The 14,126-nt window shown below is 35.2% G+C and overlaps 1 protein-coding gene across 2 annotated transcripts in view; it reads right to left on the reverse strand.

Moving 5' to 3' along the window:
• Positions 1 to 14,126, reverse strand: part of LOC128999904 (uncharacterized) — a 37,842-nt gene that overhangs the window by 20,083 nt on the left and 3,633 nt on the right. For both annotated transcript variants that reach the window (XM_054426674.1, XM_054426673.1), the window contains exon 2: positions 1,518 to 1,679. In XM_054426674.1, the coding sequence (XP_054282649.1) occupies positions 1,518 to 1,679 (162 nt within the window). The remainder of the gene's footprint in view (positions 1 to 1,517; positions 1,680 to 14,126) is intronic.

Here is a 14,126-nt window from a genome sequence, read left to right on the forward strand (position 1 = left end):
ATGCCAGTTTGCAAATCTACGCCACACGCTCTTTCCAATGAGACGTCAATGGATAAAATCGGTTAAGAAATGGCGGAGGAGTTCAACCGACAAAGTTTCATGTAGCGTATTAATTATATAGATATTTGATTTGTTCAAAATAGTAGTAACAAGGGTTAAAAAATACTAAACCAGTAACAAACAAGAGCTAAGTAATTATTTCTTTTTCAATCATGCCAACATTTAAATCATGCCAAAGTAGGGACAACTTATAATGAAATATTTTATTTTTATGTGTCTACAAACTGTCTAAGAAACACCAAAATAAAATTATTAAGTTACCGGTACTTTAAAAGCCCATTCTAGACTTACAAGAAGCTTATCTCTGTGTTGAAACGTTGCCACAGCTGGTGCATAAAGATGGGTATTTCCTTTACATATTTTTAGTGTAAACTATGTTGTCATGTGAAAAAGACGAGCTTTCTCTTCTACTGAAATGACTTATTACCAACAACTATACATGAATAAATAGGTATTTGAACATAGCAGCAGCTAGGTTTCTATAAGAGTTTAGGTCTACACATGCCTTGTTAGTAAAATAAACTAAATCTCACACATACTTTCTCCCATAAGCTTGTCAACAACCTTTTCGTGTGTAAGCAATGGGAGTAACTATGATATTTTAGAGGCAAAAAAAATCACAAAAGTTGCCATAACCTTTGAACCGTAATTGTTACAGCAATGGGGGGTTGCACTATTTTGTTTGGAATTATAAGGACTATAACACATTAATTTTAATCAAAACCGGCTTTTTTTATCAGATTTTTTATTTAAGGGGTTTTTATGGGAAAATAACATTTAAGTTACAATAACTTAGGAACCATAATTTTTACGGAAATGGGATTTGTACCACTTTGTTCAGAATTTAAAGGACTATGACATACTAAATTTTCATCAAAATCATTTTCGATAAAATCCAATTTTTCCATTATTAAACTTTTTGGTTTTTATGAGAAAATCATAATTAAAATCAAAATTTCCAAAAAATTAAAAAAATAAACTACTGGAGATACCATGTATTAGTACCTAGGCCTACATGCCAAATTTCTTCAAAATTAGACTATAGGTGTGGTCTGTAGCTGTACCTACACATTCACACACACAGACATCAGTTCGAAAAACCAATTTTTTTTGGTTCAGGGGGGCCTAAACAGATATATATTCACTAAAAACTTAAACTCGGTAATTTTGATGAAAACAATACTTTTTCCATATACTATACATATAGGAGGATAAAGTAAAAGGTTTAGTGCTTTTTATCACTGAGAGCAAACTCATATTCGGGAATACTGTGCCTGTCAGAGACTTATTGGTAAATCCAGCCCTGATTTTGGTAGATTCTCAATATTTATTCATAGTTTCTCTGGCAAATTGAGGTTTTCTCAGTTGTACAAATTGGGTTTGATTTACAACAGTTTTGCACAAAAATTAGAAAAAATCTTTATTTAACATAATGATATAACTAAACTGCTACTCACTCTTTTTCAATTCTCTCTGCCTCCAAGAGAGTTTTACGACTGTCGAGAGCACTTTGAATCTGCTTCTGTTCGAGCCATGAGTGATTTGGCTCAAACTCTTTTACTCCGACAGGTGGTAGCTCAAAGTTAGTCTTGGAGTTGGTCAGAACCATTTTCTCACCACTAGACAAATTATGAGCAAGTTAAAATTTTTATTTGAAAATAGGCCTACTAGTAATCAATAAACCATCTTACATGAAAACCCATGGATTAAATAAAGAAAAACCCTGGGAGAATAAAAGGGAACAGGATCTGTATTATTGTGTTCACCAATGTGTTTGAAGTGTTGAAACTAAGTTAAGTCACTCATATAAGCTTGCCTTTTTCGAGAATTTTAAGGCAGAAGAGCTTCTCTCTACATTCCATTATCTAAGACCTATTGACTTTGGGCATTATCAATAGTAAGATGTATATTTACCGGTACCTATAGGCCTAGTAAAATGTGTATCCAGCATACTTGAGGTAGTACTGGTTGGTAAAATGAAACTAAGGACTCAGTTTTTCACCAAAACGTCAAGCATAATGGTTTGTAACCAACACACTAATCAGATATGTTCAACAATCGCTTGCATCTCAATGTAGGCCTATTTAATTTAAATTTTGTAATGTGTGGACAATTAAAAAATATAAAAACTCAATGCAATTCCACATTTAGCAACTTAACATATGCAACTTTTTAATAAGTAGACTTAGTCCTATTTAAATATCAGATGTAAACTCTGTCAGCCATCATCATTGAGCCCATTTTATCTAAGGTGTCTTTCGGAAACACAGACCTATTAACTTAAAGTTCTTTAAGCCTCCCCCAGTTTACTATCCCAGTTGTGACAGTTAACAATCATTTTTTAACACGCTCTAGGGCCCCTCAATATGATACAAACTGCATTGTAACAATTATCGTTGTAATCGGCAGATTAAAAGCTTTCCTCCAATACCTGCCTGCAGACGCTTACTCTATGCACGCTGTTGTACTGCAATCAACGAAAGTTGCCAAAGTTTTCTACCAATGAGCTGTGTTTACTACTGTTTGAAATATCTCCCATCAAAAGGGGGGGGTCTGTGCCCCCCCCCCCCCCCCCGGAAATTGTTGCTTTTCAAGTGAAAATCACACATTTCTACATAGCTTTTAATGATTTTTCGATTATATTTGCTTGTAAATAGTCTATATAATCTCACTTAATTACGTATATTCTAGAATGATGTAACAGGCCAAGGCTCCCTTTGTAACCTCTTGGGCCAAAATCATAGCTCAATCCTAGCCTTCCCTAAAATATTTACATAGGGGTCTATCCATATCAAGTGATCCAGAAATAAAATAATTGGTTGCTTGACCATTTTTTAAATAAATAATATTTTTATCCTAGATACCTATATCAATTCTGGGTTCAAAAGTGATTTAAATTTTTTTTATCTCTTTTGTTACTTCTACGGCGGCCATTTTTGTTTTGCGGAACACGCAAATTTTTGCTCATGTAAGGGTTTGCGTTAACTTGCATAACTCAGTAACCATGAACACTAGAGTGATGAAACAAAATGTATTTTAATCTGAAAGAAACAGTCTAAATATTGTGTTGAGTACATATTTATTGAAATGTGTACCTATCAAAAACAGTTTTCAACCCATCTCAACATTTCATAAGAAAACAGAAAAATTTCAACTTTTGAAGGCGTATTACCGTTGGAACAAATAAAATCTCAGACTTGATTTTTTTTTTGTGTGTAGCAACTCAGTAGAACTGTTTATATTTCAAATATCAACCCTAAGACTTAATTCCTTTAAAAGTTATCATTTTTCAAAAATTGAAATGTTTCGAAAAATTGAAATTTTGAGTCTTGATATCTTTGTTGGGACAAAGTTTAAAAATCTGAAATTTTTACCAAAAACCCCTCTTATGGTTGTTATACTGATGTATAAATTTCATCTTTGAGATTTACTTATAAGCTAAGTTACAGTAGGCCTATCATGAAAATCGCAAAAAAAAAACATAAGCTCGGCCAACGTCGCTAGTACTGTGGGTAGCTTAAAGATTAATTTCCTATAGGTGTAGGTAGTTATTTTATTTATAATGTAAACTTATCTTAATGTACTTACTTTCAAAAGCCCAAAACAGATTTTTAACTTAAACTTTGTACCCAAAGTACAAATTATATGTAGGCCTAGGCCCCTACTTAATAAATAAAATCCTGCCGATCTTTTAAGTTCTATTCATCATTCAATTTAAATAAAGCTTAGTCAATTCTATTTATTTTGAGGTCTTAAAATAGATATTCCATTCAGATAAAATTTACCGTAACCCGTAACATAAATAAATAAATACCCCCGCCGCAGCAAACCTGCCGACTAAGCGAATTTCCATTTGTCTTAAATTGATTTTCAAATAGGTAAATATATTTTAATAACATTAGGTTTAACGAGTACCTAGGTTTGCTGCTACAAGGAAACTAATAAAGTGTGTTTTTTTGTAAAATATTGATAGCTTAGTACAAAATAAATAAATTTGATCAAAATACAAAATATATCCATTAGCAAGCAAACTACAACATTTGACAATATTCTCCATTAGAATAACATGGGAATTTTAAATTTACAATTTTTTTAATTTTCTCCGTTACTATTAACCGAACAAAAATACTTTTATATACTAAATTAATTGTTTTTTTAAGCTCTTTAAAAATGTCTAAAGAGAAATTGGGAAATTTTGTGTTTTGATGGTCAAAAGTGAGAAAAACCAATTTTTACCCCATAAAACCCCCCGTAAAGCTCGTTCCCATGGTCCGATCATGCTGGTTCGCGAACTCATTCAAGTTTATCCCGCTTTACACCTTTAAACCAAATTTCATCAAAATCGGACAAAAATTACTCAAGTTATCGCGTTCACGGACGTATATATGTATGTCTATATATATATACTAGGAGTACGCTCCGAAGTCACGTATGAGAATGAACGAAGACCATTTCATACATAAAAAAATGTTATTTAACAGTAGGCCTATCCACATTCATATCAGTTGATCAGCTGCTCAAGCAGTTTGAACTTCATTAAGGCACTAACACCAAATCCATAATACCTTTTCACCAAAACATTTTCTTTACTGTACTTTGGACTTGCGTCATTAAAGCAGGACCAGGAATCAGGGAGTTGGTATATGAAAGGGACCTTGGTCCAAGGTCATTAGGCAGGTTTGAGAAAATTCACACTAAGGAACTATGTATAATCACTGAATGTATTCCGATGTATTTAAAAGCAGCAATATTGCTCGAAAATGCTAAATAATATTAGGTTTGTCAATCTATAGAGACTCCAACAATTACTTTGTGATGTTTCATTGCTCTACAACATTCAGAAATAAATTATAACAGTGAGAACCATTATACATTGAGGGTAAGGACATCCCTTACATGACCCATAAGAATTATAAACATTTCAAAATACAAGAATTTAAACCTTTTAGGTGTTGCATGGGAGGAAACACTATTTTTGAACCATCAGATACTGCTGAATTTGTTGTGTGAATGATCAAACAAATGTTTACTCGAAACAGTTTTAAAACTTTATATATTTGGATTCACATTTTAATACATTTACCTACGACCGTTTATTAAAATAGCCGTTTCAGTTCAGTTGTTAGAATTTAAAAGTTTCTCATAACATCATAGTTTTATCATAACACAGGTAACGGACCAATGAGGTTCAAGTCATGGTGGAAGGAAAATACATAGGTGTGCTATTCCCGTCATATTCTGACGTCACCCAGATTGCAAACGAAAAATCACCTGATTGTACAGTATTGCCATATTTAAATATATATATATTTGTTTTTGATTTGATTGTTATTGTTTATATATTTTTGTTCTAAATGGTGAAATGGTGTTTGCAATCTTGGTGACTGTGACTTCAACAGCAAATTACGGGAATAGCACACCTTTGTATTTTCCTTCCACCATGGGTTCAACTATTGAGATAGAGGAATTAAAATTGTAATGATTCGAACTAATCGGCTAATTTAATTGTCGAGTGGTGCTTAACAATCAGTGTTTGGTACAATGTTTCGTTCCATAATTTTCAGTGGCAATGATACTATAAACGAAAACATAACCTCTCTTCTTAGAAGTTATGAGTAGTGATTTTAAGTAATTATAACACTGTCGTAGGTAAAGTGGTGTACGCAACTCGCGTAAATAGTGTTAACGACACTCGTAGAAGTTTTTAAAGCCCTCGCCAAGGGTCGTACCTTAAATTTTCTACTTGTGACGTTAACACTGTATTTACGCATTCGTTACTACTGTAGCCCTACTACTTTACTTTACCATATCGTAAGATAGTTTTAAATTCAAAATTATTATGCAGGAGTAAATATTTAGTATCAAGTATTTTTTTCTCCTGCTACTTCACACCCAACCAGCACATTGCAGAGTACTGTCAGATGGTCATCTCTCTGGAGGACGAGATCTTAAAAATCGATGGTGTTGGTGAGGTGACTGTTTGAAGGGATTTCAATGCTAGGGCGGTGGAATGGGGTTTACCCCAAACAAACACAGAGGGTCAGTATGTTGTAGAGATGGCAGCCAGGCTACCTTCATATATCCTTAATACAGGTGACATTTTCATCATCTGTCACCCCTGGCAAGGAAAGATGATCCCTAACATCTCTCTGGCATCTGAAGCCCTAGCCCAACAGTCACGGACTGGTGAGTCTCCAAGGACTACTCTGCAAGGGACTTATCAGGCAATCGTCTTCAGGGAACTTCTCGAGCTTTCCTGAGTTGGGTATCCATATGCCAATTCAGCTCATCCGTCTCAATGTTGGGACCTCGTCTTTGCCAGGCCACTTTTCAGGGTTACATCAAAAATCAAACTTTTGGGGACATTAGAAGTGCCGAATTTCAAGCCACATTGAAGATGCGTCCCACCATCTTCGGCATTTGACTGTTCCATGCTTAGGACTTTCGCCCACCGCAGAAAGAAGCCAGTTTACTGGTGGAAACCCAAGATTGCAGGACCCCAGAGAATGTGCCTAGGGCTCTGACGAGCAGCGCAGCATGCCAGAAACCGGCCTGAAGGTAATGCTAGATCGGCAGAGCACAAGGCCCCCATGCGAGATGACCATGGTGATATCAACTGGAGTAACATCAGGTGCTGGAAGCAACTGTATCAGGACATCCAGAATAATCCTTGGGTGATAGGCTACAAGATTGTAACCCAAAAGCTAGTGACTTGATCACCCCCTACGGTCATAGGGATCATGGAACCTGTCGCCGTGGCTACTGTCATTGAAGTGTTATTTCCAAAGCACCCACCGTGACCAGCAAGGGAATTTGGAGATTAGGGCGCGTTACCAGCTTTTCGGGAAGAGGAACTATCCTTCGTTGTCTGATCCCTGAGAAATGGAAGAGCACCTGGTGACTACAATCTTACTTTACATTGTAAAAAAGTAACAACAATTATACAGACGGCTATATTCAACCCTAAACCACTGCCACACAATCAATACTTCTTAGTTTTTTTTATAACTATTTTTATAGTTATTACCATGAACTAAACCTAGCGAAACTCAACTAAGCTAAGTGTAAAAGATTCATCTTAAAAATAACCTGGGCCCTATGGCCCAAAATGTTAATATTTGCAATTTCATGATGATTATATTTGATCTAGTGAAACATGTTGATCTTGTACAACATGTTTAGCTGATGGCATTCCTGCAGAAATCTTAAAGCTTGTTGGTGTTCATTAGACTGTTACTTGACATACAAATCAGTTACCTATACTCAAAGAATTCAGTACACAATACAGCACTTGTAATCATGGACTCTGCTATGCTGTAAGTTAGTTAAAACCAATCTTAAAGTGTGACCCTTTTTTACATTCTAAGTGCTATTGAACTTGGATTTTAATGCAATGTAGTGTAAATTTTAATTGGTTGCTTGTTTTTATGGAATTTAACTTTTATGGAAAATCTTAAAGAGGGTCCCCAATTTCAAAGTTTTACATCGATGGAAGTATTGTTTTGTTTTAAAATATGGGAAACTTTTATCTTAAACATTCAGTACATCATGAATTGGGTCTAAAAAATACCTCCAACTCAGCAAACCTGCAGACTAAGCGAAATTCAATTTGCCTTATTTGAATTTCACTTAACCTATTTAAATAGGTAACATAAGGTTTGACGAGTACTTAGGTTTTCTGATACATGGAGAGTAATAAAGTGTAATTTTTAGTAAAATACTTAATAGCTTAGTATAAAATAAAAAATACCGTGGGAATTTTTATTTTAGCAAATTTCCCATACAGGGAATAAGCTATTACCATAGGTCTCATGGTGAGACCTAGACCCGGGACCGATTTACTTTTTCCTTTATGGCCCCAGAGGCCAAAACACACTCCGTTTAAACTCATATATATATACAGGGTGACAAAAAAGTCTGGAAACGGCTTGATATCTTTTTAACTAAATTTGTTAAAAAATTCAAATCTTTCACACCAACTTATATGTATGAAAACTATTTTTTGCAAGCATTACCATTTTTTTACCTTCACCAGGGGACGGGCCATGAGGAGTAGGTACATAATCTTTAATTTAAGCATAGGTTGATATTCACATCTTTTTAAAGGTCTGGTCAAGTGGAGTTCATTGCCCGAAACCGTGTCAAAAAAGGTTAATCCGTTACAAAATGGCGGCAGTCCAAAGTTCTTGCAGAATATACCTGCACAGGCTTAGAGTTGGTAAATACTCATAGTCAACATTAGCCGGGAAATCTGAAACCCGGTTAAATTTGTTTTGAAGATTGAATAAACTTAGTCTATGAGCTAGCTGACTTTAAAATACAATTTCAGCTCTCAAGCTAATGTTTAATACGAGTATTTACCAATACTAAGGCCTGTGCAGGTATTTTCCGCAAGAACATTGGACTACCACCATTTTAAAACGGATGGACCTTTTTTGACGCGGTTTCCGGCAATGAACTCCACTTGACCAGACCTTTAAAATGATGTGCATATCAACCTATGCTTACATTAAAGATTATGTGCCTACTGTTAACACCGCTGCCCCCGCCATCACTAATATCATTCGTTTTGTCCTCCACCACTTCCAAACCGGAGGAGGACATCATAGTTAAATATATTATTATTGGCAGAACACAGATTGTTGGTAATTTGAATAATAAAACAGTATATTATAAAAGAAAGAGAAGAGAGAGATAGGTCTTGTTTGGATGAACAACAGAATGTAATTGATATTTTTTTTACAAAATATAAAAAACATAAAACAGCTGAACATATGATATTAATACAAAGTAAAAAGGGAAATTAATAGTACAGAACAAATGGTAAATATAATGTAATGTATAATGTAGTGGTAACACCTACTCCTCATGGGCCATCCCCTGGTGAAGGTAAAAAAATGGTAATGCTTGCAAAAAGTATTTTTCATGCATGTAAGTTTATGTGAAAGGTTTGAATTTTATAACGGATTTGGTTAAACAGATATTAAGCCGTTTCTAGACTTTTTTTCGCCCTGCATATCATACTAATATTATAAATGTGAAACTTTGTGTGTTTGTTTGTTTGTTTTAAGTTCCATCACGCTTTAACTACTGGATAGATTGGGCTGAAATTTGGCATGATGATAGCTCACATTCCCGATTAACATATTGGCCTAATCTTATCTGAAAAATCCTATCGGGCTCCGGCCCAGTGGCTCTGTCGTTCCCCATGTTAACCTTATAAGTACTCATATTTAAAAGGAATTGAAGAATTTAGTCAGCTGTTTCAACAATTTAAGTTGGTTCTATGATATCATAGACAAAAAGAATTAAATATAGACTGTCAGCTGTGCTGCGTTTACCATAGGCTATGGCGCACAGCACACCGCTGGGAGCTGCCCCATGTAGTTACGCGCCGTTACGCGCTACGTAACTACTTGGCAACCTATGGTAACCACTGCAAGGCAGAAACAAAAACTTATATGCAATGGGAACTGTCAAAGTAGGATTGTTTACAGTTATGTTTTATGTTTTTAATTTATTGAATGATTTGTGATTGTGCAAATGTTTGATAGTTTATTTTTTCTAAGGTTTAGGTGCAGTGGTAGAACATTATGGCTATGGTATATGTGTTATACTAAAGCATGCCGTAAATTTAAAGAACAAAATTTGGTGAGTCGGTGGCTCAGTCGGTAGCGTTGCGGACTTCGGGCAGACCCCTTGCTTTGCTGGATACGTTCCACGCACAGATCTGTAGTCTATGTGGACGGGCAAATGCAAGGTTAAAAGAGGCCGCCAACCTCTTAAAAAATAAAATTTTACCAAACTGTGTCCTTCCCAATTGCAAACGCAAAGCTTGAGTATTACTGCAACAAGCATTTTATACTTATATGCCAACCCTTATATGCTTATATATGCTCAAGCAAAAATTATCCGATGTTACTGAAATTTGGTACAAACGTGTAAACCTACGCTTATTCGAACAAGTTCGCAAACAAGCATGATCGGACTATGAGAATGGGGGTTTATGGGGGGTTTTATGGAGTAACAATTGGTTTTTCCCATTTTCGACCCTAAAAACACAAAATTTAACAACTTCTTTCCAAACCGTTTTGTGGAAATTAAAAAAGGAAATAATTTTGTATATTGAAGAGTATTTGTATGCCTAACGGTTACAGAGATGATTAAATAAATTGTAAATTTAAAATTCCCATGTTATTCTTATGGGGAATAAATAAAACTGTTTTAGTTTGCTTGTTTATGGATAGCCTATATTTTAATCAAATTTGCCATTTTTGTACTACTAAGCTATCAACGCTATCATACTAAGCTATCAACATTTCAATTAAAAAACACCTCAATACCTTCCCTGTAGCAGCAAACCTAAGAACTCATTAAAATTAATGTTATTCAAATAGGAAATAAATCTGGGAGGAATCTGGGAAATAAATTAAATAAGGGGTTTCCCTGTAACATCCTTTTTCCAGCCAATTTACTTTAAAACATAGGTAATGTAAGTGTCAGATTTTTATATTAATTGTTAGGTGTAATTTTAGCTAATAATCAAGCTGCAATTGCAAATGGTAATTTCCTTTAGGGCTTTGACCCCTCTACGTTGAATTTATATCCAGAGTCCATTTTCAAATATCTTCGATCTTTGGGTCAGCATGTCTGGTATAATGACAAACTTTCTTTATAAAGGTTAAAATCTGCATTGTAATTTACAGTGGCGGTTCTAGGGCCTTATCATGGGGGGCTTGCAGGGTGTTCTTCACCAGAAGGAAGTCCAAGAGCTTCTCGCACGGACAATTTTCTATTTTTAAAGCCAAATTTAAGGTCTATAACCACCGTTACGTTTTTATAACGAAATTTATGTTTGAATTTATACTTCCAGGGTCCAATTGGGGTGAGGGGCTTTCTAAAGCCTCTATGCCCCCCCCCCCCTTTGAATTGCCACTGGTAGTTTAACAGCTGTTACTTTGTGTGAATGTTGAGCCACAGTCAGAATGTAAACAAGAGACTAAGCAGTTCACTTGGTCTATGTAAATGATGATTAGTGGTGTTATATGATAGTTGGCAGTTTTTTTACTTTGCTGCATCACTGGTCCATGGTCTGTGAGTACTGTGAACCAAGTGATACCTGCTCTAGATGTGTAATATTAAAATGTACCCTGGTCCGTGACAATGATCTTTTCAGCATCACATATATGTGGCAATCGGTAGCGAGCGTGTTGAAAGGAAGACATGATGATCGTTATTTCACACTCGTTTTAACGGATCAGACTATGATACAAAAATAATCAGATTACCAAGGCACTATTGGCTGTTATTTTGTGATGCTTACTGTAAGCAGGAAAACACAGTGAACAGTTTCACAGAGTACTTACGATATATTATCGCATGAAATGTTTGTTTGATATTTAAATATGTAGGCCTATTCAAATATTTCATTCAACGTTATAGTTTTTTCTGTTGTTATTATCAGTATATCTATAAAAGCCCTGCCACTCTGCTGCATATAGGTTAGGTTAGTTAGAATCATTTTAGTTTATGATAATGACAAAATATCATTTTTTAAATTCAACCTTTTTCATAAGTAGGGACCTAGTCTTTAAAAAGAAGGTAGTTATTACTGTACCATGAACTAAACCTAGCGAAACTCAACTAAGCTAACCAAATACCCGCAGAACAGTGTAAAAGTTTCTTCTTAAAAATAACCTAGAGGCCCTATGACCCAAAATGAACCTAACCTAACCAAACTGTCTGTAGCATTTCAAAAATTGGCCCTTTTGATAACAGAAATGGCTTTCGCGCTCAATTGACTGTTCTAGAACGTTTAATCCTTAACTTATTATGCGCGTCTTTTGCTTCAAAATAGACAAATTTTAAAGGAACCTCCATCATCGCAGATATTTAATGTGAGTGAGTAGGTAAGTAATTCATAATGGGGTCTAGATTAACTGTCATTTTTCTTCATTATTTTGCAATACTGGAACGGGAAGGGGTTGTGACGCAATTTTGACATGTGAATAGTCACTTTGTAATGTTTTAAGCCAAGTCTTTTGCCACGGCCACCTTTAACTTGTCTAGCGCCAAACGTCGCATAAGATAACATGGCAAACAGGTGACACCAGCTCATTAATTTGCATACTATCCATTTAAATTTAGATTTAAGAACATAAATGTATTCAAAGATTGAAAATAAAACATAGAGAATTGAAGACCAAAACAAGATTTTAAAATCAAAAATATATTTTTGTACATTTAAAAGGGGAGTCCATATTTTCATAGCCCAGTACCGGTAAGCAAGTTTTCATATTATTAACAAATACACAAATACTATTAGCTGCCTCAAAAAACAAAACAGCTGTTACAAGCCTACTTGCGATGTTGCCACTTCTAAGGCCGCGGCCTTTTTGCTGTGCTGCAAATTGCTGCGAACTTGCTTTGTGGTATCTTGGAAATGATCGAGCTCCCGTTCGTGTCGCTCTCGCTTAAGTCGCTGCATGTGTCCGACATCAGTCGCTCACACTCTCGACGCTACAGCCCGCCTGCTCCGATCTGAATTGCTGTATGTGTTTTTTTACCCTAAGACATATTAGGTATAGAAGCACAATTAATTGGACATAAGTTATCTAGATCCTAACATTTATAGGTACGGTACTACAATTCAAAATGGCCTTGATTTACGCAATATCGTAGCCTTAAATGGTATCTTCAATCTTACGCAATTGGCTATTATTAAAAATTGAAAATAGGGCACTGCATTGGAGTTGCTTATTTGGATAAACCCAAGCAAAAAATTGCCAACTACGACTTGGCTTATTTTCTAACTCTGTCGACTATTAGGCCCCTACAGGCCTAGGCCTAACTAAGTAAAATTAGGATGAAACATGTATTCATGGTGATACTCCAAAGTCAATTAAAAACCAAGAAGTACATGCCTAGGAGTAAAGTTTGGCAGAGAACCTGTGATGTATTAATATCGTTTTAAATATAAATAAATTGAGGCCTGTATCGATTTTGATTCGGTTTGATACATAAGAAGCTATCGTTTCCACAATATAATTTTGTTATTTGAATGTGTGTCGAATTGAGCTAAATTATTGATTTTCAGTAAATGAAATTACAATACAATGCAAGTATTGATAAAAATGCAAGCATTTTTGAAAAGGTAATTTGAAGTGTTTTTCTCAAGATTTTAATTTTACAAAAACAGTATGCAGGCGACATAAACTAACAACTCGATACATTATAACCTAAACTTTACCTTCCTAATCTAACATAACTTCAAAACACTTAATGCAGTCACCAATTCGCATAAAGCACGACCTACCACCCTGACATGCCTAAATGAGAACTGTAATTTTTACAGTTGCTTGTCGTGTGGTTGAAAACAGTCAGCTGTAGGCTAAGTTAACCCACAGTTCATTCCACTTGTAAATGTTATCCATCCTACCTTGTTTATTGTAATGTTGTATCTTGAGAAATACAAGATACGTATATATCTACGGCTATATCTTGAGAAATATTCATCAGCGGTGAAAAATAATAGTATATTTGGATTCAGGAGGTAAAAAAATAAATGTAAGATATCAAAATTAAAAATTCGTTTGGAGGCACCTTTACGGAATAAATACGTATCGTTTGGTGACTTAGGTAGGTAAGGTTAACCTAACCTAACTAACCAAACAATATATCGAATTAAACAATCGAATAACTTAATCAATATTACTCATTCGGTTATTTGTGCCAACAGATATGGAAGTTTACCCACACAGGCTGCTATTCTTGTCTTAAGTACAGTAATTTAATTAGCCTACTGTTTTCTAGAAGCGGAGCGACACACATTGTTATTCGCTTTTCCGCAATCCGGGCCGAGAAAAACCCAGCTTAAGTTAAGGCCCAGAGATATAGGCTACCTACCTATGTAAGTCAAAGGCAAGAAGCAATTGATCTATATAAGGCCTAGGTCCTTAAGCTTAAGTTAATTGGACTGTAGAATAGGCCAAGGTAGGCCTAGGCTATTAGCCTACCTTTGATTGTACGCTACCCGAACACGAACGTTGTCAGTTTTGATAGGGCAC

This window comes from Macrosteles quadrilineatus, unplaced genomic scaffold (genome assembly GCF_028750875.1).
Source record: "Macrosteles quadrilineatus isolate MER2022 unplaced genomic scaffold, UCM_ALF_1.0 Scaffold_8__2_contigs__length_117827958, whole genome shotgun sequence".
Classification (NCBI taxonomy): Eukaryota; Metazoa; Arthropoda; class Insecta; order Hemiptera; family Cicadellidae; genus Macrosteles; species Macrosteles quadrilineatus.